The sequence below is a fragment of the Sinocyclocheilus rhinocerous genome, unplaced genomic scaffold, assembly GCF_001515625.1.
Source record: "Sinocyclocheilus rhinocerous isolate Xijiao unplaced genomic scaffold, SAMN03320098_v1.1 scaffold1642, whole genome shotgun sequence".
NCBI lineage: Eukaryota > Metazoa > Chordata > Actinopteri > Cypriniformes > Cyprinidae > Sinocyclocheilus > Sinocyclocheilus rhinocerous.
Genome location: NW_015637575.1, coordinates 12,891 through 36,870, shown reverse-complemented (window position 1 = coordinate 36,870; position 23,980 = coordinate 12,891). Strand labels below are relative to the sequence as shown.

At 40.6% G+C, this 23,980-nt stretch overlaps 1 protein-coding gene across 1 annotated transcript in view; it reads right to left on the bottom strand.

Moving 5' to 3' along the window:
- The window catches only part of LOC107749078 (liprin-alpha-2-like), a gene marked incomplete at its 5' end in the record, with an annotated part of 37,880 nt that overhangs the window by 1,172 nt on the left and 12,728 nt on the right, over nt 1-23,980 (bottom strand). The window contains 19 exons of the mRNA XM_016564126.1: nt 3,601-3,757; nt 4,479-4,547; nt 4,642-4,817; nt 4,899-4,996; nt 5,118-5,293; nt 5,409-5,441; nt 6,847-6,909; nt 8,295-8,495; nt 9,439-9,520; nt 13,657-13,747; nt 13,946-14,124; nt 14,203-14,330; nt 15,092-15,121; nt 15,512-15,752; nt 18,914-19,131; nt 19,211-19,349; nt 22,565-22,656; nt 22,766-22,828; nt 22,910-23,041. Coding sequence (XP_016419612.1) covers nt 3,601-3,757; nt 4,479-4,547; nt 4,642-4,817; nt 4,899-4,996; nt 5,118-5,293; nt 5,409-5,441; nt 6,847-6,909; nt 8,295-8,495; nt 9,439-9,520; nt 13,657-13,747; nt 13,946-14,124; nt 14,203-14,330; nt 15,092-15,121; nt 15,512-15,752; nt 18,914-19,131; nt 19,211-19,349; nt 22,565-22,656; nt 22,766-22,828; nt 22,910-23,041 — 2,368 coding nt within the window. The remainder of the gene's footprint in view (nt 1-3,600; nt 3,758-4,478; nt 4,548-4,641; nt 4,818-4,898; nt 4,997-5,117; nt 5,294-5,408; nt 5,442-6,846; nt 6,910-8,294; nt 8,496-9,438; nt 9,521-13,656; nt 13,748-13,945; nt 14,125-14,202; nt 14,331-15,091; nt 15,122-15,511; nt 15,753-18,913; nt 19,132-19,210; nt 19,350-22,564; nt 22,657-22,765; nt 22,829-22,909; nt 23,042-23,980) is intronic.

Sequence of the window (23,980 nt, the reverse complement as noted above, 5' to 3'; positions counted from 1 at the left end):
TATAGGTGTGTGTACTGTGTATAATTATATGTATTATATATTTATGTAAATCATATATATACACACACACTTAATATACATATAAATATGCACAGTACACACATGATGAAAACAGGGGATCGATTAATCGTGATATAGGTGTGTGTACTGTGTATAATTATATGTATTATATATTTATGTAAATCATATATATACACACACTTAATATACATATAAATATGCACAGTACACACATGATGAAAACAGGGTTTTTTTTAGGATGCGATTAATCACGATTGATTTGAGAGCACTAATAGAAATCAGATTAGACTACGTCTGTTTCTATATTCAGGTGGACTTAAGGAGGTGGGAGGGGTGGAGTAAACAAGCAATAGTGTGAATTGTTAGGGTACTAGGTGAATTGTGAGGTTTTTTTTGTCTCAAATAATTTGAAGCCATATCTTCTTTTGTGTTCAGAAGAAACAAACTCACACAGGTTTGGAACAAGTGGAGGGTAAGTAAATGACAGAATTTTTATTCTGGAAGTGAACTACTCCTTTAAGTAGGTATTTATTTTATTTGAGTTGATTTGAAATATCATTGGTACACAATAATCTGCAATTCCAAATGTAGATATTGAAGACAGAAAAAGGCAAGGCCCTCCCATATAATTAGAGTTTACATATGGAGTTTGTAGTATCCTGTCTTAATGTGTGTGGGATCCTGTGGCCACCAAAAACGAGTACAGCACAATGACACAGTCACATGTGTAGTGTAAGTGTTAATATCCACACACAGAAGTATAGGAAGATCCAGCAACACTGGGGAAAAGTGTTAAAGGGGAACATGAATAAAACTTTGCTCATCAGTGTACATGAGATACAGCACATAGTGAGTTCACAGTGATGAATGCATTGTTTCAATGAACAGTGGGGCAAGAATAAGTATTATTGAAACAGTTGGTTATTCGAAGCATCCAGTAGCTAGTAGGATTAGTTGTTGGTGAAGAGGAGGCGAAGCCGTCTGCGTAGGTGCCAAGGTTCTTAATTGTTAATAAGAAGCTGTGAGGTTTGCCACGTGACTTTATGCATGCGATTGGTTGATTGAAGAGAAGTGGCAGCTGTGGATGGCAGAGGAGCCATTTAAACAGTCACTTTCCCTAGAGCGGCAGCCATCGTGTTCATCCCTCGTGATGAAAAGATCTGCGTGACTCTTCTTTAGCTTGAGGGGCAGCACACACCTCCAGTGCTTCATCAGCAGCAATCTTGCTTTGAGGCCTTGGTTTCCTCCTGTTCTCCGGCAAACTCCTTCATGCCAACAACTTTCAAGGTACTCAACACGCAACATGTTAAATTATACACAATATACTACTACTACATGTTGGCTGGCTTACACAAAATAGCTTTTTCAACAGATGAACCAAACCACATTCAACTAACTTCCACTTAAAGGTGCAATAGGTGTTTTGTTTTTTTTTGTGCTGGTTGAAAGACTCTTCACATCCCGACAGCAATCATTAAGTTAAGTGGTCTAAATGTATTTATATATTCTGTGGAAGGCGTAGGACCAAGAAATGTTGGTCCAATCAAAACGCTCAGTCTGAGCGTTTTAATTGGCTTTCCTACCTGCCTGTCAAATATGTATTTGCATACCTCTGCGCACCCTGTTTGCGCAGACAGGATACGTCATCAGCGCGTTCACGTACGCTGTGCAGACAGACATCAACAACCTGAGCTTCCTTATTGGTATTGTAGTACTGTTGCTAACTGTGCTATAAAGTTTTCTCACCGGTGAATGACACATGATGCATTGTAATAATGCTGTCTCTGGTCGTCTGGTGTGCGTATGCGTTTAGGGGGCGTGGCTTTGGACAGTGATTGCAGAGAGGGTGGGATGTTCGCTTTCAGTGCAATCAGGCTAAAGTTAGCATTTGCCGAGATCTACTGCACCTTTAATCGTGCCAATTAAACACGTACCAGCCAACCCCTACTCTTATTCTCTCTTTCAGCCACATCCTCTAAGCTTCTGTGGAAGAAAGGACTTGAAGCACACCAGCTAACCCCTGGAGTTCCTCTGGGATCAGTGCTCAGTCCCAGCAACTTCTATTACTACTCGTTCATCCACACTCCAGCACCAATAACACTCTATACATTAACAGACCAGGAGTCTCACCTCCCTAAAATTAATTAAAAAATAACTTGCATAAAAACAACTACTACATAAAGCAATGCCAGTGGTCTCCACCTCATTCCCACCATTTCTCTGGGCACTGCTACTAGAAGGACAGAAGAGTGGTGACACCACACCCACTATCAGACAGCCAGGGTTACTTAAGTAACATGGACTAGTTCAAACATTCACATTCATCTGACTATGGGATAAAGACATCTCCCAGATTGCACATACACTGTCACAGTCATATCAACCCACTCAACTCAGTGAGAGAACTCTGTAACATGCATTCTACACAAATCACACACACAAAAAGAACTTTACACAGTGCCCATGATGCAGCCATAACTGTTATAACTCTAATACACTACCAGTGAGACAGGTGCTGATGTCAAATACTTTCAGCCATATGACATTACTCACTCTATGAATAACTTATTAGTCCTCCTTAGTACATTTATTATGTCCACATAGTTACATGCCACTTCTCGTCCAATGAAACAAACAACAACAAAAAAAGTAATAAAAAGCAGTGATTCTAAGTCAATCAATCAATCCACAGGCTCACAGATAAGACCAGACTCGCTCACCTTAGCCATAAATGCAAGACAACTTTTCACAGTTATTCCCAAGTAATACACAACGGAGAGGACAGGACACACAGACCATTTAAGGGGGTACGAGTACACTGCACTGTAGCCAGGGATGGGGTCGGGAATACCGCACGGTTGAAGGCTCTGTTGTATCTGACCTTGAAACCAGTCCAAATACATGTCATCAGGACTGCCGTCCATCACCTCGTACAGGACTACCCAGCAGCAGTCCATAAAAAAACAACAACAGAAACAGTCAACCCAGTGTGTATATATATCTGTCAGACCCTCATGTGGTGTAGTCTGTGTGTAACTGGCTATGTTTGGAATAGTGTCCCACAAATGCTACTCATACTATTTTTCACGTTTGACAAATAAATATATAAAATACTCTATGTACTGTATTTGCCAAAATATTCATTAATGGGATAGATCACCCAGTCTTTATTGTGCAAAAGAGACATTTCAGAGCACAGTATATGGTCTTTTCCTAGTGTATGTATACACAGATACTGTATCATCTACTCTTTTTTTTGGAGCATATATTGCAATAACTTACGCAAGATCATGTGACACTGAAGACTGGAGGAATTGCTGTTGAAAATTCAGCTTGATAGAAATGTATGGCACATTTAGACACTTGCTAAAATATCCCTTTAACTAAAGCCCGGGAATAATGTTTCTCATACTGTTTAAGAAAAAAAATCTCAAGTTAGCGGTATGTGCAATGCCCCTATTCCATCCCAAACATAGCTTCGGTCTCACACTGCTTTAAAATTCATGCATTTTTGACCCCTAGCACTCTTTGGATCGTGATTGTGAATATCTGCTGTGAAGGGTACTGTGTGCGTCTCACCCTCTGGTGGCAGTCTGCGTGAGTGTGCGGAGGTGGCAGTGAGGCGAAAGCCAGCGGGCAGGGTCTCTGCTGAGCCGGGCATCATGCTGATCCCGTGGATGTCCCGCCGAGGAAACTGCCTCCTCCACGACGGTCCTCGGAAGTCTTTCTCGTCGCACTACGGATGGTCCAGATGCAGATTTAGACCAAAGTGCCATTTTACATTGTCTTATTGCAGCAATAAATTACACAATACTACATACATGCCTTTAGCTTTGCTGTTTAAATGATGTTAGTTAAAAAAAGGAATGATTTAACTCTAACTAGCTTTTCCCTCCATTTTTTCACCCATTTTATTTTTGTTTTATAACAAATACTATTCTCAATCTAAGCTGCTTAAAAACTTCATTTTTATATGCATTCTGAATTTTAAAAAAATACATTTAGTGAGTCTGAGTGGTCACAATAAATAAATACTTTGGCTGTTTATGGTCATAGGATGGGAAAGAAAAAAATCTACATCTCAGCTAAAAACAGAAATATAGGAATGACACTATAAACCACCAAACCCACCCCATGAGAGAATGAATCTATGACTAAACACTACTGCAAAAATCGACTGACTGATTGTAACCTGACATGGTCATGTTAGTTTTTTCACCAAATGGCCAAAATACATGATGATAAATTCTCTGTTTCAGCGTATAGAAGTGTACAGTTTTACCTAAATGATCTTCCAAAAGTTTGTGTTGACTGAAAAACATTTGTTCGAAATCACTCATTTTTGAGGTTCTGTTTCCTTTACGACACTGGCTGTGTAGGCAGTGCGGCTCGCTAACCATTTGTAACCACTGTTGACTGTTCAGTTCTATATAAAATGTAACAAACTAGTGCTTCACCTCATCTAATCGTCTCTCTGTTCCCAGTGCCAGCAGATTGTTGTACTCTCTCTCCAGAATTTGTCTAGCCTGTGGAGGATAAAAATGTATTAATTCAATATTATTCCCTCAAAATAAACAAATATTAACAGTTAAGTGTGTGTGTCTGTGGATGGATGGGGACCTGAGTGTTTTGGTTGGGGATCTGCAGCAGCAGGGCCAGGCTGCTGTAATCAAAGTTGTCGTCGAGTGCTATGAGCGCTCCATGCACACCGCTCTCTAGCAGGATGTTGGCGTAGTCGCGGAGACCGATGCTCTGGACCCAGCGGATCACGCGCTCGTTACACCACACCAGCACGTCTAAGCAAAAAGTCAGCGCGTGTTTTTGTTTATTGGGATATCACGGGCCGGAGGGAGCATTTCCAAGTGGCTTCTGCCTACCTCTTATCTCATGCTGGCTGCTCTCTCTGCGTCTCTCCAGCTCCTTCCTGTCGTAGTTGAGCTTCTTCAGGCACATGATGCCGTACTGCAGACTGGTTCTGTTGCAAATTTGATTAAACGTCAATTAGTACATCTTAAAAATACATTTACATTGCAATCAAAGCGTGGTCAAGTTAGCACTAATTTAAATCAATCAAATCAAATTGATGGACTACTAACCTGTGAAAGCTGTCCACCATTTTTAAATGCACTCGGAGGTCCTTCTTGGTGAGGTGGTCCAGCATGCGTGCATCCACCAAACACTCCATGAAGTAGCTTCGATACTGAGGTAGACCTAGACTGGGCAGCCACTGGTTCCCGATCCACTCGTGGTTCATGTCCCCGTATGCCAGCGTCTGAATGACACACGCAACACTTTACATTTAACAACCACGCCATTCTGACTAAAGGAGCTGCTTTGTGTAGTCTACAAATTATAAACAAGATCTATATGGACTTTTACACTCTCACCTGTGACCAGCTCCCCTCATCTGACTCTGACTTCTGCGGAGGCACAAGAAAGTGAGTGCATCGGTGTTACATCTGCAAATTGTTGCGCTATGTACGTCAACTTTTTAAAGCACGCATGTTGCACATGATCACCCAACTGTACATGCATCCGATTAAACGCTATTAAACATGTATCGCAACAGCTCACAGGATAGATGAAAAAAAAATCGAAGAAAGTAGTGCTGGACTTCATCAAATCATCTACATGCAAACACAACACATCACACACACGACATGCGTTCATCTTCGCTGTACTTGTGACACGTCATGAGCGTTTCCGTTCCATGCTCATGTTGCTTCTGCGGAGGCACAAGAAAGGGAGTGCATCGGTGTTACATCTGCAAATTGTTGCGCTATGTACGTCAACTTTTTAAAGCACGCATGTTGCACATGATCACCCGACTGTACATGCATCCGATTAAACGCTATTAAACATGTATCGCAACAGCTCACAGGATAGATGAAAAAAAATCTAAGAAAGTAGTGCTCGACTTCATCAAATCATCTACATGCAAACACAATACATCACACACACGACATGCGTTCATCTTCGCTGTACTTGTGACACGTCATGAGCGTTTCCGTTCCATGCTCATGTTCCCAGTGATCGTTGCACTGGTGAGGGTGAATCGTGATGATTGTGTGAGGCCGTGCCGTGCTACTTTTATTCTCTTTTGACTGATTACATTTGATTTGAACGTGAGAACGATACGTCCGTTCGGCCTTGCTTTTTTCAGAGCTGTTCAATAGGAAATTTGGGCCTCTATCACTGCTGGTTCACCCATCTAAAGACCATTAGCACTGGATGTAATAGAAGCACATATATATATTCAGACATGAATTGATGAAATCTTCCTAAACCCAGTTACGGACCATAGTATTTGGGCCTCTATCACTGCTGGTTCACCCATCTAAAGACCATTAGCACTGGATGTAATAGAAGCACATATATATATATATTCAGACATGAATTGATGAAATCTTCCTAAACCCAGTTACGGACCATAGCTCACAGTCGACATGAAACTGCATTCACGACTCATTTTACTTCCATAATTTGATGCATTTCTACTTTGGAGTAGGCTTTTTGATGCTCAAGGTCACACATCCCAAGTGTAACATTTCTTTTTTTGTTGTTATTTGCTATTATTGCCGTATCCTTTGACCGACAAAGGAAAACCGTTTCAGAATAGGAGCTGCTTGAATTGTGCACAATAACATCAGGACCGTGTCCTACAAAAGTAAATGAGGCTGATTTTGATTTCATGTCGACTTTCGTGCTCCATCCTGATTCTGTGAAATAAAAAACTTAGCAAAAAGGGTCAGTAAGTGTAAGCAAAGGATTATGTGAAAAAAAAAAACTAGTTTTGTTAGAGTTCAAAAGGATGAAGTGACTGACCGTTTTGGAGGGGGCGGCAAGAGTCTCCATTTCCTCGTGGGTTACCCACACATTACCCGACGGCTATGTGGGCGGCCCCAGAGATGAATCCGACAGGAAGGGCAAGCAGTGTTAAAGAAGAAGAGCAGCAGCACTGTAAGCCAATAGTGTTACAGCATCACAGATCATTAGCAAGACCCGCCCCGCTGAGACAAACATGCATACAGAGAGCACAAGCACACTGAACATGCAAATGCACACCAGGGGAGACAAACGTTCTGTCCCAAATGACCACCTATACACTATGCACTTATACACTATGTACTTATGCACTATGTACTCAACCATGTAGTGTATGAAATTTATAATGTTATTTTATCTTTTGACATTGGCGTCTCAAGCACACTGAACATGCAAATGCACACCAGGGGAGACAAACGTTCTGTCCCAAATGACCACCTATACACTATGCACTTATACACTATGTACTTATGCACTATGTACTCAACCATGTAGTGTATGAAATTTATAATGTTATTTTATCATCATAACATTATAAATGTTATAATGTACAACATAGCCCCTCTCCCTCCACTATGTAATTAAAGCAGTTGAGTGCATGAAGTGTCCAACTTTGCACACCTCATTTTTTGGGGTTAATTAAGTGCATCATCCAGGTATTTAAAGTGCACTTTTTTTGTTTGGAATTTTCAGTGTGAACACACTACTCACTATTTGTACTACCAAACGGCATAGAATAGTGCACAAGAATTGGGATGCACCTAAAACATTGTTCTGACCGACGGAACAGGAACTGCTGCTGAAGACGACACAACTGCTTTTAATGTGCAAAATGAGCTGATGCCTTAAGCTGCGTACACACTGTGCAATTTTCTTTTGTCTCTGTCCTTTTGAGTAAAAGAAAGTGAGCTCAAATGTTTGCAATGTTTTAATCTTTGAACAAAAGAAGTCTTTTACAATACAATTATGAAATCTGTCTCAGACAGCCAGGTGTGGACAAAATCATCCAGTGTGCACCAGACTTTGTGTAGTTAGTAGTTTATCAGGAGATGCTTTGAGAAGGAGTACATAAAAATAACTTTCAGAAAGAAAAACCTCAAATAAATAAGCTGCAGTTCGCCTGCTGGGATGTGCTGTGAATGTGTCATTACATGATACCATGCCAGATCCGCTGTCGAGTTTCCAGTTTCTCAGATCGATGCAGAACACTATTAACATGACAACCGGACAAAATAAAGCTGCAGATGGGTTGAAAATAGCTGATGATGACGATCGGTTTAGTGACTATGGTGACTGACACTTATAGTTGACCGGTGCGGCCCAGTATTTGCCAAACAATGTAAGACTCAGAATGATGAAACCAATGGGTGGTTTTGTTTTTGTACATTAAATGTATGTTCTTGAAAAGAAAGCAATTAAACCATGTGTGTTTGTGTGTGTGCACTCACGGTTCTAGATGTAGGGGGAGCTGAGGGGTTGGTGAGCGAGACCATCTCCTGGATGGCCAGGCGCAGTTTGAGGCGGTGCAGAGGATTGCTGATGCCGATCTCTCTCTGGATCTCAGTGTCCGACAGGGCCGACATGATAGCGCCGCTTTTTACGTTGGCACGACAAGCTGCGACGTACCACGCTGGCATCCCTAGCCACAGCTTTGAACACACACATTGTAGCATGATTAAACATGTATATAAAATACTTAAAGTACAAAGAATGCATTAGAATGACTCTAGATTCTAGAACATCTACTATTGTGCAGTATCTTCCAAGCTTCACCACTAGATGGCGCCATTGCTTTACATCCAATGATGTCAGCAAGTCTTAAACGAGAACAGAACCGTTCTGACCACAAACCTGAAATTCTGGCAAAATCACACATCTCTATTTCACATTCACTGACATTATAAATATTCAGACGACTTCAAGAAACTGCTAATAAAAGACAAAAATACTGTACGTTAACATTGTATCTTGGCAAACTCGCATCAGTTATTGTCTCGAAAAACATTGCAGCCGTGTTACTACAACTAAAAACTTCAATTGCATCATTCTAAGAGAGACTGATCTCAGTATGCAATACGCAACTGTTGATACAGTCGATACAGCTCTTTATTTAGCTGCCATTAAAGATCCCCGGAGCTAGCTTAACCTCGCAATAAAGAATCTGTGCCATTATATGGAGCAAATACAGAAATAATTCCCAGGATACCACCCCAGGCCGCCTTTAATCACACATTTCCTCAGTGTCATTATGGTGCATAAATGCCTGTCTCCTATACTAATACAAGGGCGTAATAACAACTATGACTGGGTGGAATGTTATTATTGTTACTTTGACAAATGGTACATTTAAGGCTGAAATACACTATCACATCTAAACAGATTTTAAAGCACTAGACTTGCTGACTTTCTAAATTACACTAAATGACTAAGGATCACACTACCAGACTTTCACATCACACGCCACAACTGGCGTCCTCTAAACTGTAAATCGGCAAAAACCATGTCGTGTATTCCAGCCTTTAGTAATTGAATGAACAAGAGCTAACTGTCAAATCTATAGTTTTTTCATTGCCAAAAATGAGTATTGCCCACCTCCAACCATGAGACAACAGTAGGACCGTCCCACTGAGCAAAAGGTAACCCTTTTCTTCTGGCTTCTTCCAATAACTCGTGTCTAGAGAGAGCAGGTGACAAGAGACAGAGCGAGACAGAGAGGAAGACAGATAAGGAGAAAGACAGAACCAGCTTAGAGATAATCAACTGAACAGAGAGAGAGAGAAAGGGGCATGTAGAGAGAGAAAGTGAGATGCTTTATCTGTCTCTGCCAGGTTTCTTGTCCTACTATCTGTTTATCAGAGCAACATGGAACACTAAATGCACAAGTTTCTTCTTAAAAGTTTCTTTCGTACCCACTACTAGCCTATAATTAGCATGTAGTGTGACGAATTAGCATTCCTCCTCATGTAATCTCTCTAAATAAGCAACACTCAAGCCAATATAATGCTCTGTTTGAGTTCACATCACTCCATAATTTAATATAAGGTCTGTCTCGTCTCTTTAAACACAGTCTGGGTTTCTGAATCAAAGACAATGTTTTCGGTGAGATTAAATGAATGAACGAAACTAAGGGTGAAGTCACGCTGAGATGCCAGCAAACTGTAAGTTCCGGTTTCTCAGATAAACACATTGTGACATTTCCTTGCTGTGTCCTGATCCTCGTCTATAAAACTGAGAGCTTTAGGAAACTGGAATACTGTTACTTATCGAGGGAAAACAGAAATGCCTTTTCTTTTGAACCCTATTCCATGTTTGTCTTGATAAATATTTGCGATTTAAGTCAAGGCTGCTATCATAAACTCTCATCAGACTTTTTCACGATTTCTACGCAGATCTCCGCTGGGAAATATGTCTAGCTTGCCTCTTCTCATTTACTATCTTTACAGGGACTGAAAGACTTGTAACAGAGTGTGTCCTCAGCAATGTTTCGATATATCTCTCACGCTAATGTCTGAATGTCAGAGAGCACTCGTCTCCAAGGTTCCGTCAAATTCGGACCAGTGTAATTCATAGATATTTCGAGGTATGGCTTTACGTTTAGTTGAACTGTGTTGGAATTCTGAGGGCATTTTGGCTACTGAACAAGTACGGGTGAGTATTTTATGGTGTGCAGATGTTGCGGTGGACTTTAAGGCAGAGACAGTTGGGTGTTCCTCCCTCAGAGAGCAGCTTCGTAATTGAACCACGTGTTTGGGGTGTATGCTAAGGCCACTTGAAGTGTTAGGTACAGTACTGACACATGCTGTACTGAGTGATATGGTTCTGTCTGCACAAATTAAATCTCAAACTGACATCTCTTTTCCACCAAAGTGGTGCCGGTGATGGTGCCTGATTCGGTTCTGTGCAGGGGGTGGATTGTTTTTTCTTGAGAGTCGATGGAAATGACTTGTAACCTGTAAGCTGAAAAATCTTACAAGCCGTCTTATTCCTAGTGTTGGAAACATATTTTAGCCTTCTGTTTAATTTTATTTATTTTTTCATGCAGCTTTCATGCAACTGAAGTTGGTGTTTATGATAAACCCGTGGAGCAGTTCTCCATCCATTTCATCAACGCCGGTACAAGATAAATCCTGGAACATAAAGGTGCATGATCAGCACTTATACTAACATATTTCAAACCTTTTTGAAATGTCGCCATGCCAAAGCAAAATGCGACATTTTAATTTCTTTTTGGAACAATGGAAAAAAAAAAAACTTTAAAGCAAACAAGCACTTTTTCCATGACATTCTATTGTAGCATCTAAAAGATTCATTAAAAAATGTGGTTCGTCAGGGCGACTCTTGGCCTGAATAAGCTGTTACTTTATGCTGACAGTTAAAGCCAAAGTAACGATAGATCCTTTCTTCCGTATTATCGCAAAAGAAAAAGAAATATAGGGAACTTGTTTCAGTCCACTGGTTGTTCAGTGGATAGAGCCGGATCTGAATATGAGCTTGCAGTTGATTGTAAGAAAGGGTTTACACGGACTTAATGACTGGAGAATATGGCATACGTCACAAGAGAAGTCTGTCATTTCACCGGATTGAGATATGATTTAAGAGGTTTTTTTTCTTTTACATATTTACATAATTTACATAATCTAACATATGCATGGATGAATCGTTCACAATAAGAACAGTAACGTGCATTTAGAAAATAAATTGGGTGAACTTTCATTTTATGCCTACTTTAAGTCTACGCGAGACCAGTTGTTCCCAGTTCAAACTGGCAGGTTTGAAAGGGCCTAATTTTCCTCAACCACCTTTTCTTTGATGGAAAAACAGCACCGAACCGGATTGAGCACAGGCACCGTGTTGATGGGGAACCGTCCTGCTGCCGTGAACTTTCATGTCGGTGTGCTGTAAAGGCAATAAGGCCTTCATGGTGGTGGTGGTTATGATGTATCTCTCCTCATCTTTACATGTTGGACTGCATATGTTCAGGTCAAATGTAATGCATATGAGTGACTTCTTCTGAACATACTGTAGCTGGGGAGGGAGAGAAACAGTTATGAGAGAAAACAAAATGATAAGAAAAAGAGAGCAGGGAAGAAGTCAATGAGTTGACAGTCCATAACCAGAGAAGAGACCTGGTTATTGAATACGGCACTCGATGCACACACGCACGCACGGACACGCGCACGCACACGTACACGAGAGGAGAAAGGCCTCGGCATGGCAGATCGAGAACAGGTTGTTATAAAGGCACACATTCATTCTCCAGGCAGAGATGCATCCTCTATAGAACTGCAGAGGGGGAGAATCACATTTACAGGTAAATGAAAAAGAAAGGCAGAGGCAGGGGTCTCTAGATGGACAGAAAGGAAATGCGTCGGACCCCCTGAAGATAGACACACACTTTAGGAGCATGACGACAGACATGGACAGAGAGCGTTGACAGTGGAAAATGCAGCAAGTCTTGGCAACACAAACTAAACTTACCCGCTGATACAGAATCAGATGAGGAGAAAAAGAGATAGAGAGAGAAAAGAAAAATAGAGAAAGCGATGGGAGACAAAATTAAATGCTTGTTATTGAGCATACTGTATGTAGACTTTAGAAAAAACACCTTCAGCTCAGAGACGTGCATTAATGTTGGGAATTGTTGGATTTTTGCACTTTTTGTGACTTATTGGTCACAATTGAACAGATCTACTTATCTTTGAAAGTTTTTTTTTTTTTTATCATACAGCATGCAGAAAGTGTGACAGTGCAATGGAAACGGTGAAGAGTCGCCTTCGCGTGGCACCACGATGAATGAGACCGACAAGAGTCAAATTACATAAAACGGTCACATTCAAACCATTAGCGTTAAGGCAAAGAAATGTGATATTCGGCAAGCATCACATGTCATGCTGTAAACACATCCAATGCAACAAAGTCACAAGCCTGCTATGAAAGGCACATTCTCATGTTAACATACATTCTACAACTGGCAATCATACATTAATTGTAATTTAAGTAGTACATCATGTGGCATATAGATAACTGGCTGTATTAGTATCGCAGACATATAGTTAAACGAATATAAACTATATTGACACTGAAAATGCATTCTTTTTCAGATTAGCTAACATAAGGCCCGAAACATACACTACGCAAACACGTAAATGTGAACGGCAGTTAGTTGCGCAAGCTTTAACATCGCATCTTAGCCAAGTTTCCATCCAAGGATCTATTTTTGCAAAAAGCGCCCGGATATAATGGAAATAATGGATATGATGGAAATGCTAATAATGCAATCTTTTTTTGTTTTGATTAAGCACATCAATTCTATGTTGACACCTTACATGTAGCAAAAACCAGTTTGGAAACACTTTTGTTGTTGGTCGTTTGTTCTTTTAGGTCATCTACTGTCATGGCCTGTCATAAAAAGTCAAAGTTAGTTAAAGAGTTAGCATGTTTATAGCTAGCTACCTAAATAACAGTAAATCTGTTGTATATCTTGAGTACTGAGGCTTGCAAAAGTGACGCAAAAACTCACTCTAAGTCTGTACAACAGGACTACGTAAAGTGCTGCTTTCTTACTTGCGTAGAGTATGTTTCTGGCCTAAGGCACTGCAATGCATCCAGATGGGCCATTTGTTCAAATATTGTTTTTTAAAGAAAGGTGTTTTAAACATAACATCACAGTATTTGTGAAGAAGGTTATGTTGAGTCAGTAATATTTCATTAGTTTTACAAGATTTGGGCCCTAGAAATAATTACCTTCATTAAAGGTTGTGTTGGGCATATAATTTGAATTTGTCATAGAGTGGTTTATAAAATACTTACTTCTTTTTAAGCCTGCGATCTTTCTCCGCCTGTGTTCCCAGTTTTCCCACTGCGATATCCTGACCCAGAAGCTCAGGATCGGAAACATTCCCTACTGATGGAGAAGATCCATTAACCCATCATCTGATAATGTTAGAGTAATAATTATATTGACGTTCAACTCTAGATCAATGTTTTAATCAGATTAATCCGTATTGAAAAGGACTGCGTTTTCTGTGATATATACAAATCTTAACTCGGATCCTCCCTTTAAAAGCTCATGTGTCTCTATGTCTACCATATTTCTCACCTAGTCCTGGTCCCATAATCTCTTTCCCCAGCTGCCCCAGTCTGGCCTTCTCTTTCTTCCCAAACAGTCGTCCAATGGAGGACTTGATGCCCTTCTTCTTTGGCTGTTTGTGGAGGGAGTCCTGACTGCTGGCTACACTGCTCAGAGCACTGGCCTCTGTCTCTAATGTAGCCGTCAGACTGGAGACAGACAAACAGATTAACAGTGGGAAAGTCAGGTTATGTTTGTACCCAGCACATGTCTGGCTGCGGTCTCACCGTGCGTCATTGTGCGAAGAAGCAGGTAGCGTGTGGGTCATGCGGACTTGGCGAGGTGTGGGAGGTGGCGAGGTCTCGCATTTGATGGTGGCCTTGTCCTCTCGACCGTCCTCGTCCACCGCTGCGATCTGTTACAGACCGAATTTGAATTAAAGGAGCTCAACCACAAATTAAAATACTATCATTTAATTACCCTCATGTCATTCCAAAACTGTATGACTTTGCTTTTTCTGTCGAACAAAAAAGAAGATATTTTGAGACACGTCTCAGTGTGTTTTTTGCACATATAGTGGAAGTCAATAAGGGCTTCAAAAATTTTTTTTGTTTCCCAGTATTCTTTTAAATATCTTGAGAGTATGTTTTTGGGTGGAAAACAGATATTTTTAATAATACATAGATATTAATACAAGATATGTTTCATACAACATATCGGGTTTTCCACAAACCTCAGCTAATAATAATTGATGTTAATAATAAATATTAGTATTGATCAATCATAATCAAAAGTAACAAATGTCACCCACGCACTGATTTTATTTTTTATTATAAACAATTATTCAACGTTTGTTATTTGTATGTAAAAATATTTACCAATACTTAATATCTTAATAATAAATATTCCTCAGTATTGTTGTTTTATTAACCAGTACAAATATCTAAACATCTTTAAAACAAAAAAAAAGTCTTTTTTTTAGGCATATGTCTCATTTCCATTCAACCTTTTGGACTGTAGGCAATTCATTTCAGATCCAAGTCATGAATTGAAAATGGAAAAATGTATTAAGTTCAGATTTTTCCGCAACCCCCGGTGTCCTCTATTCTGCCCATAAAAAATAATCATGCCAAATACAGTTAGGTCTTTTGTGAAGGGACCACATGTTATAAGTACCCTTCTCCTGTGTTTCCGCAAGTCACTGGGCTGCAAAACAGAAAATAAAACATGTTAACAGGTTAATGGAAACTGGATATTCATGAGGCATTCAAAGCAAAGCAACATGTTGCAGAAACTGCAGAGAAATGACTAGGAAAGCTGTAATACAACATTTGATTGAGAGTCATCATACTGTGTCATTTATGACTTAACTAGCACTACAATTTGCATGAAAAAAAGGCTTTTGTAAAGCCCCAAAGATGTTTGTAGCAATGTGCCTTAAATTACGGCAAAATCAAAAATCATCTTTAATTTTAAATTACTATTTTCTTCCATATATAATCAGCACTGCTAATATCTAAAAAGATAAAAGAAAATACACTGTAAATCCTCCTGATATGACCCCTGTCGCACAGAGATACAGATGGGCTCGTATACCAGTGTCATGACCCCCATGCGCTCCATGTCGCGGGCAGGGCTGCGCGGGGTGAGTTTGGGGGTGGAGTGTCCGCTGGGAGGGGAGGACGAAGCAAGGGAGGAAGCGGTGGCCGAGGCAGTGATGGAGGCTCCAGGATGGTGCACCCGTGCCAGGTTCAGCCCCTCCAGGCTCACGCTGGCCACGCGGTTCTCGATTTCCTCTGCCCTCAGTTCTGTCGACTCCTTCTCTTCTTGGATGAGCCTGGAGAAACAAGTGAAAATTGTTCAGCCCACAGTAAGTCAGAAATTACAGTGTATGATAACGAGCTAATAGCATTTTGATTTACAACATTACTGGAGTGCTGAGTTTGCTGGGTGAAAGTGTGTAAATAATTTTGCCAACAGGACTAAAACATCTAATTAGCCCTCACTACAACTGATAGTACCAAATGAAAAGCACAACACAAAACTGAACATAAAAAGCAGCCACAAGATCAAACTATTGCCCATTGGAGTATCAAAATCTGGATGCTGAAGTATTTTATTATTATTATTTATTTATTTTTACTAAATGCACATTTAAATTTCTACAATGTTTAGACTGGTTTGCAGATTCAGAAATAGCATTTTAGAAGATCTGACATCACATTTTCTGTAAATCTGTCATGATTTCTTTGGTCTAAGCGCAGGTGTCAGGTTTGTGAAGTGAGATTGTTAAATAGTTTTTTCCAGCTGTAATATGCTGTGCTGTGGGTTTTGAAGATGCCAGTCTCCACCCGGTGTGTGTATCTAAAGAGATAAAATGTCACAGCCCTGATGATTCGATTATTGAGTTATGAGAGGAAAATCTCCAACAGGAAATGCATTAAGTCTGTGGAGACTGATGCTTTCGGGGGGCTCAGAGAATCTACATACTGCCTTTGTGACATGGGGTTATGGCTTCAGGCAATGGTTTAGATAGTCTTGCAAACCTTTCAAACCTTTCTTTACATGGTAATACCTGACATCTAACATAAAGGTAATAAAAAAAAAAATAAAAAAAAAGATTTGTATTTATTTATTTATATTTGTGTAATGACATGATAAATACTGACAATACTGATGTACTGATCAATATATCAAAAGAAAGCATAAAAGTAGCCTACTGATGCTGTGGTATCTTCTCAAGTACCAGAACTTTCTGTGTGCTCGTATCTATTTAGCAACAGAAAAAACACACGCTGACTAACTTGTAATAAAGCAAAGCAAAAACTAAACAAAACTGTTGAATGCTCCAGTTGTTCAAATAAACAGAGCAAAGTCACAGCGTTCACACTCTTCAGGGAAATCAACCTACAAACTGTTTATTTAATTTTGTCTCTGCAATTCACCTTCAACATAGAAAAATGACAAAAAAAAAGCAATAATATGCACAGAGAAACAGAGAAATAATCAAATCTTGTGGTTTACTGGCTGAAGACTGATGCAGATGGTTCAGAGAACGCTTGAGGACACGACCAACAACGCTCAAGGATCACAAACTGCAGTTTGCTGCTGTAACATTCGACCGCTCTTGTAGTGGATGTTTTTCATGGCCTCGGATTATTGATTATCTTGTAAAGCAACCATTGAGAGGGCTGCAAACAATTAAACATTGATCATTTGTCAAACATTTAACATGTTTACAGTTTCATGTCTTCTAGCCCAAAAGCACAAAGAACAAAGCTGGTGCTTTATCAAAAAAGGGCGAGAGAAATAAACAGCGCACAAGGGGACCATCTTTCTTCTTCTTGTAATCAAAAAACCCAGCACACATTAGAGGCACAGTTTAATAGCATAGTGAACAGTATTTGTACACAGGTAATCAAATAAAGTTAAACACACATACTGTACGTTATATGTGAGGTTGCACATTTTTATAAACCACTTTTTTGTATCTTGATGAAACTTACATAAAGGGAGCTTCTGACCAAAAATAAATGTGGGAAATAACAGGACAGAGAACTATCTAAAAAATTCAAACTTGTCTGCAGTGAGTGGCTCTTCGTGAATTTAAAATGACCTTTGAAACAACTCCAACTAAAATCCAAATAAAGTTCCATAAAAAAGGCTGAAGAAAGACTCTCCGTCTGTTCTGGCCTCTTCAAATATTAATCACACATTTCCAATGAATTGGACAAAAGTCAAATTAGATCTCAATAAAATCCAACGGGCCGGGATGGTTTATTTGTTAGTACTTGATTTGAAGTCATATATTTGCTTTTGACAGCCTTAGGTGTAGGTGCAAGGGCTAGTCAGACAGGTGATAGAGGTGTGATATGAAAGAGATACACTGCATATATACTCTAATCCCAGAAATTATGGAAATCAGGAACTGCAGAAATGTCTAGCAGGAAGCAGTGGAGTGCCATGTGGGCATGGAAACCTTTCACTCAACCACTCATGTTCAATAACTACTGGACTCATGCCTCATGTTCTCAAGTGTCAAATCAGCCTCCACCTTATGCGCTGTGTGAACAGCCTACAGGAGAAACCCTGAGCTCTGGCTGATATTTAAATCAGCATATACACTGCCTGAAGGTACAACTCGTCTTTCTGCAGCACCTTTTATTGTTTTTACTTCCTTCTAGGACTTTCGTGTGGCAGAATCCTGATTCTGAGTCTCTGTAGAGATGTAGAAATTCTGATAAATGTAACACTTAAAACATCAAGAAAGGAGTGAAGGGATTAGCTAGGGAGTAGAAGGTTAGATGTAGGTTATGGAGGGAAACGAATGGTAAATCTAAACTTCTAAGACAAAAAGGCAACAAGTTCAATTTCTTGTACTGTATGTTCTAGAAAAAGCTACTAATAGTCAAGGAACTTGTCCCTGTCCCAGGAATCAGTGTACTACAAGTAACTTTGGATAAAAATTATCTGCTAAATGGCAAATAAACACTTAGCAATAATCAGATGTAGATATTTACAGGAGAATGAGTGTGTGTGACAAGACGGGAAAAAACGAGCTGTAAGTGCCAGTGAAATGGAGAAAAATGTCTTACACGTACACTTGTTATCCAACTAAGGTTGTATTTCTCTGCTAGACCTGCATTTGATATATCATTAACTTTCTTTTGGACAGTCTTGAAAATTATGCTGTTTTTGGACAGGTGCTAGCCTGGTTTAGATCCTATCTTTGTTGGTGTAAATGAACACCTGTCAAACCTAATAATGCTAAAGAAGGTGTGCACCAAGGGTCGATCCCCCTGCTGTTTTATTATCACCTTTGAGGTGATATTTCTAAGAAATATAATGTCCTTTCATTGCTTTACAGATGGATTACATTATAGACATTAAAGCAATTTGAATGTAATGCGTCTTCTCCATCTCTGGGTAGACAATTAAGACAACACGATTTAAGCCTAGTCTACAAAAAGGTGCTGTGGTCACAGTGAACGGACTGACCGGATTTCTTTATTGATGGCATCCAGTTGTTCTTGCAGCATCATTGCTAGAGTCTGAGCATCTGAATGTCCTCCTGGAGACAGTAGATCCATCGAACTGAAAAGGGTCTCTCTGTCATCGTCATCGATATCCGACATCTCTGTGTCGCTCTCGAATGGGTGGCCACCAAGAACGCCAACTTGCTGAGAGTGCCATTCGTGCTCTCCCAGAGACTTAGCCTGCAAGAACATGAGAAAGAAAAAGGAAGGAGTAAGGTTTAGCACAAAGCTCAAGAAACAATGGGTGATGAGATCCTACCTTCTGTTCGTCCCTACGTAGCCCCATGCGTCCTCTCCTGGGCCTGCAGATCACCTTGGTGGAGCGATAATGGTCTGATTGCGTCTCGGCAAGAGAACCCAGAGAGAAACGCAGATCTCCGGATGCATCCAGATGAGACCTGGAATCAAGACCACAATCTGTTATCTAGAATTTAGACATGGTGACAAACTTTTAAAATCTAAAATGTCATCTTGTTTACATTCTAACTGGTTAGTTTCACTATGAACTACATAGTAAACTTAGAAACTATAAACTTCACTTGCAAATCTCATCACTACTACATTTTTAATGGACTGAAAGTACAATATAAAAAGCTTGGATTACTCGCGTAACCCATGTTCTCTGAATAGGGAACTAGACATTGCGTAGCTCTGATGCAATGGGAACGCCTCTTGGGTGTGCCGATTGTCTGAAGCCCGTATGGAATCAAGCCAATTCATTGGCTGATGGTGCGGGCGCCACCTCAACGTCACTACGTCACACACTCTAATACGCCATCCGTTCCTCAGATTTCCTGCCGAAGTCCTGTTGGCAGCGTGAGAAGCTTGGCAGCGAACGCAGCGTCTCGTTACCTATTCAGTGAACATGGGTTACGCGAGTAACCCGAGACGTTCTCTTTCACATGTTCACTCAACGCTGCAGAGCTATGACGCATTGGGAACGATATATCAAAATAGACCAGGCTAACCTCAAATGGCTGGTTCAAGCAGAAAGAATCTGGGAACCAGGAGCCGCATCTAAATCCAAGCTATAAAACCTGATAAGAGTGTGAAGGGAGGACCATCGTGCTGCCACACAGATATCCTCCAGGGGATCTCCTCTGAAAAGAGCTTGAAAGGAAACAACACTCCAGGTAGAATGAGCTCGAATTACTAACGGTGAAGAAAGACCTCGCACCTCATACACAACCGAGATAGCGTCCCTTACCCAATGAGAAATCCTACATTTTGTTGTGGCAAGCCCTCTGCGGCCAGCACCAAAACACACCAACAATTGGGAGGAATCCACATAGAGCTTCAAAGCTCGAACAGGGCAGAGCAGGTGAAGCCTCTCGTCCTCAACAGAAGCAAAAGAAGGAGGACAGAAGGAGTGAAGCACGACCACCTGGTAGCAAAATGACGTGGACAAGACCTTGAGGACATAACCAGGTGTGGGCTGTAAGAATCTCTTAACAAGGCCCGGAGCAAACTCCTTGCATGATTAGCTAACAGAGAGAGCCTGCAAATCCCCAATGTGTTTGATAAAAGCCAACGCCAATAGGAGCGTCACATTAAGGGTCAGAATCAGGAGCTGACTCCAACGGCTCAAACGGCGACTCCAATAAGCCCTCCAGGACAATAGGCAAGTCCCAGGAAGGAATAACGAAGAGACCAAACAATGTCTACCTAGGGTGACTTCGTCCGCATACCTGTGAGCAGCGATAGCTGCAACATAAACTCTCAAGGTGGTAGCAGCTGCTCCAGCTGCAAACTTCTCATGCAGAAACTCCAGCACTGAACCAATTGGGCAGCTGACTGGGTCCACTGCATGAGCCAAACACCACGACTCAAAAACCTTCCACTTGGTAGAATAAAGCCTCCTAGTAGAAGGAGCCCTAGCATTATCAAAGGTTTCCTGAACGTCCTCAGGAAGATCAGAGGTTACAGCCGATCACCCTTGATCGGCCACACCAATAGCATACAAATCTCAGGCCGAGGGTGCTAGATCCTGCCCTAGAGTTGAGACAGCAGGTCTTTCCTGATTGGAATCTCCCATGGGGTGTGCTCTAGAATGGAGACTAACTCCAAGAACTATGTCTGGGACGGCCAGAACGGGGCTATCAACAGAAGGCGGACTCCACATTCCCTCACTCTGCACAAGACCACCAGAATCAACTTGATTGGTGGAAATGCGTACAGCCTCAGATCCGGCCATGGATGAGTAAAAGCATCTATCCCCAGAGGTGCCGGATGACATAGGAAGAACCAAAGGGGACGATTCCTACGACGCAAAGAAATCTACCCCCGTCCTGCCGAAAAGATCCCAGACTGCGAGGTTCAGAGACCCTGGGATGTGAACCGCTCTCAGCAAAAGAAACCTGTCCTGAGCCCAAAGGAGCAGGTGGTGCGCATGCCTGTCCAGGGTGCGAGACCCTGAGCCTCCCTAACGATTTATGTGAGACACTACTGCCATATTTTCCATTTTGATGATCCCTTGACAACCCGTCAGAATTGGGAGGACATGCACCAGGGCCAGGAAGATGGCTCGCAGCTTTAGGCTGTTTATGTGCCACGAGAGAAACTCTCCCATCCAAACACCACAAGCCAGTCTGTTGTAATCGTTTGGCGATGGTAAACTGCACCCATCTTGACCCCCTGCTGAAGAAGGAGAGGGTCCTGCCATGTTGAGAGGGCACGAAAGCAACTGTGCGACACTCTTAGCAGGTGGAGGGCTGGTCACAAGGGATGAACTCCTTTGAACTTCATCCACCACAGAAATGGCCTCATATGAAGCAGCCCCAAGGGCAGCATAGGAGAGGCTGCTGCCATGAGACCCAGGAGTCTGCGACATGTGCTCACCGAAACATGATGGCCTAGCTTGAAGCGAACCAAGCACGCTTTGATATCAGATATCTAAACAGGAGCCAAACGGGCCTGTGTTGAAACAGAATTGAGCTGGACCCCCCCAAAAAATGGTCCGCTGAGACCATTGCTGTCTACATAGGCCGCAGTCTTTTAAGGCATTTTAACAAGAATGGAACCTTATCAGTGACTGATCTGGAACAATCCCATTAAGCATTGCCAATGACAATTAAATTAAAATAAAACGATGATGAAATATAAAACTACTGATTTAAAGATATTGATTATATGTATAGGAGCCAAAAATGTTAGATATGTTGCAAAGTCTCATTTGATTGGTGGATTTTTTTTTTAAGAATGGGTAACAGTTTTTCACCTATAATTCCACTGTTAAACATGATTATTTAAAAAGTTTAAATAATGTGAGCTGATGGCTTCAACAAAAGCATAAACCACCAATTAACAACCTCAGAGCTCATAGTAGATCTGTTTTTAAAAGGTGATAAATTATTGTTAAAAATTCCCCTACGGAGAAAATTTATGCAATTGTCAGAGTGATCTCATAGCAACGTATCATTGGATCGCCTCCTCCAGAATGGATACATGCAGTGCTGCTGCTAATGTTGCTGCCAGCTACTGTATTTAGAACAGCCTTTGTGTTGAACGCACGCCTGTGATGCCTGAAAATTCTGTTGAGCTTGCTGGGTTTTGGAACAGAGCTATTGTTTATTGTAAAAGGATAGTTCTGAGTTCTTCATGCTTTCTGTCTCACCGTGACAGCGTGGGCTCTGTAAGGGATCCGGCCCTCAACCGGTACTGATCCAGTTCAGATCTCAGTTTCTCGATCTCCTCCGAGAAATTAGACTATAACCGTAAAGCACATCAAAGTTTCATTTTACTCAGAATGGATAGCAAAGCACTGCATCAAAATTTGTTTTGCCAAGCTAGTTTTCAGAAAATAAAAACTAATGACCTTTTCTTGAATTGAGTCTTCTAACTGCTTCCTGTAGTTCTCTGAGTCTTGTATTAACACATTCTGAAAGAGAAGCAATGGAAACCGTGTGAGAGATCAACAGTATCGGAAGACATCTGCCATGACGGTTGGATCTTCTCTCACCTTCTCCTCAAGAGCAGACATTCTTTCTTTCAGGTGAAGCTGTAAACGTTCATTCGACTCTGTCAAGAGTCTGTCCACAGTGTCTGACAAACGCTTGTTGTGTTCCTCATTCATCTTCTCTCTCTGTCGAGCCTGTGGAAAAAATTTTTCACAAAATAAATTAAAAACAAATATGTTTAAATATTATATTAACTCAAATTAAATGTTTTATAAAATACTAGCATACTAAAAATATGACCTCACTGAACTGAATGTTTAACCCTCAGAGACCCAAATATTGATACATATGACATTTTTTCACCCTTAAACATGTCTCTAGAAAGCCTTTAAATATAAAAACATAGGCAATATTTGCTTTAATATACCGTATTAGCCCGAATATAAGACGACCCTGATTATAAGACGACCCCCCTTTTTCCAGATGTACCTTTTGGAAAAAGGCTTTTTAAAAACCAAATCTTGTTTTTTCTCAGTAAAACACATTTTGTCTTCAATTATTTTCATATTGCATATTCTTCCTATTTACATTTTTGTTTTGAAAGTATGGTTAAAAACACTTACATTTAAAAAATATACACTTTTTGATATACCATTAAAAAAAAAAAACAGGTAGCCCATCTGAATTAGGACATTTAGGCTATCCATCTAATAGTAGCCTACCAAAATCTTATTAACAGTAGAAGTTAAATCTTACTGTAGTCTTCAAATCTGGGTACTGTCTTACGTTTTAAAATCACAAAGGGAGTTTGGTCCCATCAGGCTAACGTGACAGTCACGACTCATGCAGCTGTAAGGTTTTCTGCTTCTTTTGTTTTTACTCGCGATCTTTACAACACGCATTACATTACGTATTTAATGGCACACTTGTTTTATGCGTATTTGGCGCCACCTAGTGTTGTGAGTGTATTATTGACATGTCAAAGTCTAGACAACCGCGTTTTTTCAGATGTATTTCCAAGAAAAAAACATCGTCTTATATTCGGGACAATACGGTAAATATAAGAGGGTTGAGAATTTTAAAAAGAAAGTTTTATATATATATATATATATATATATATATATACCGTATTG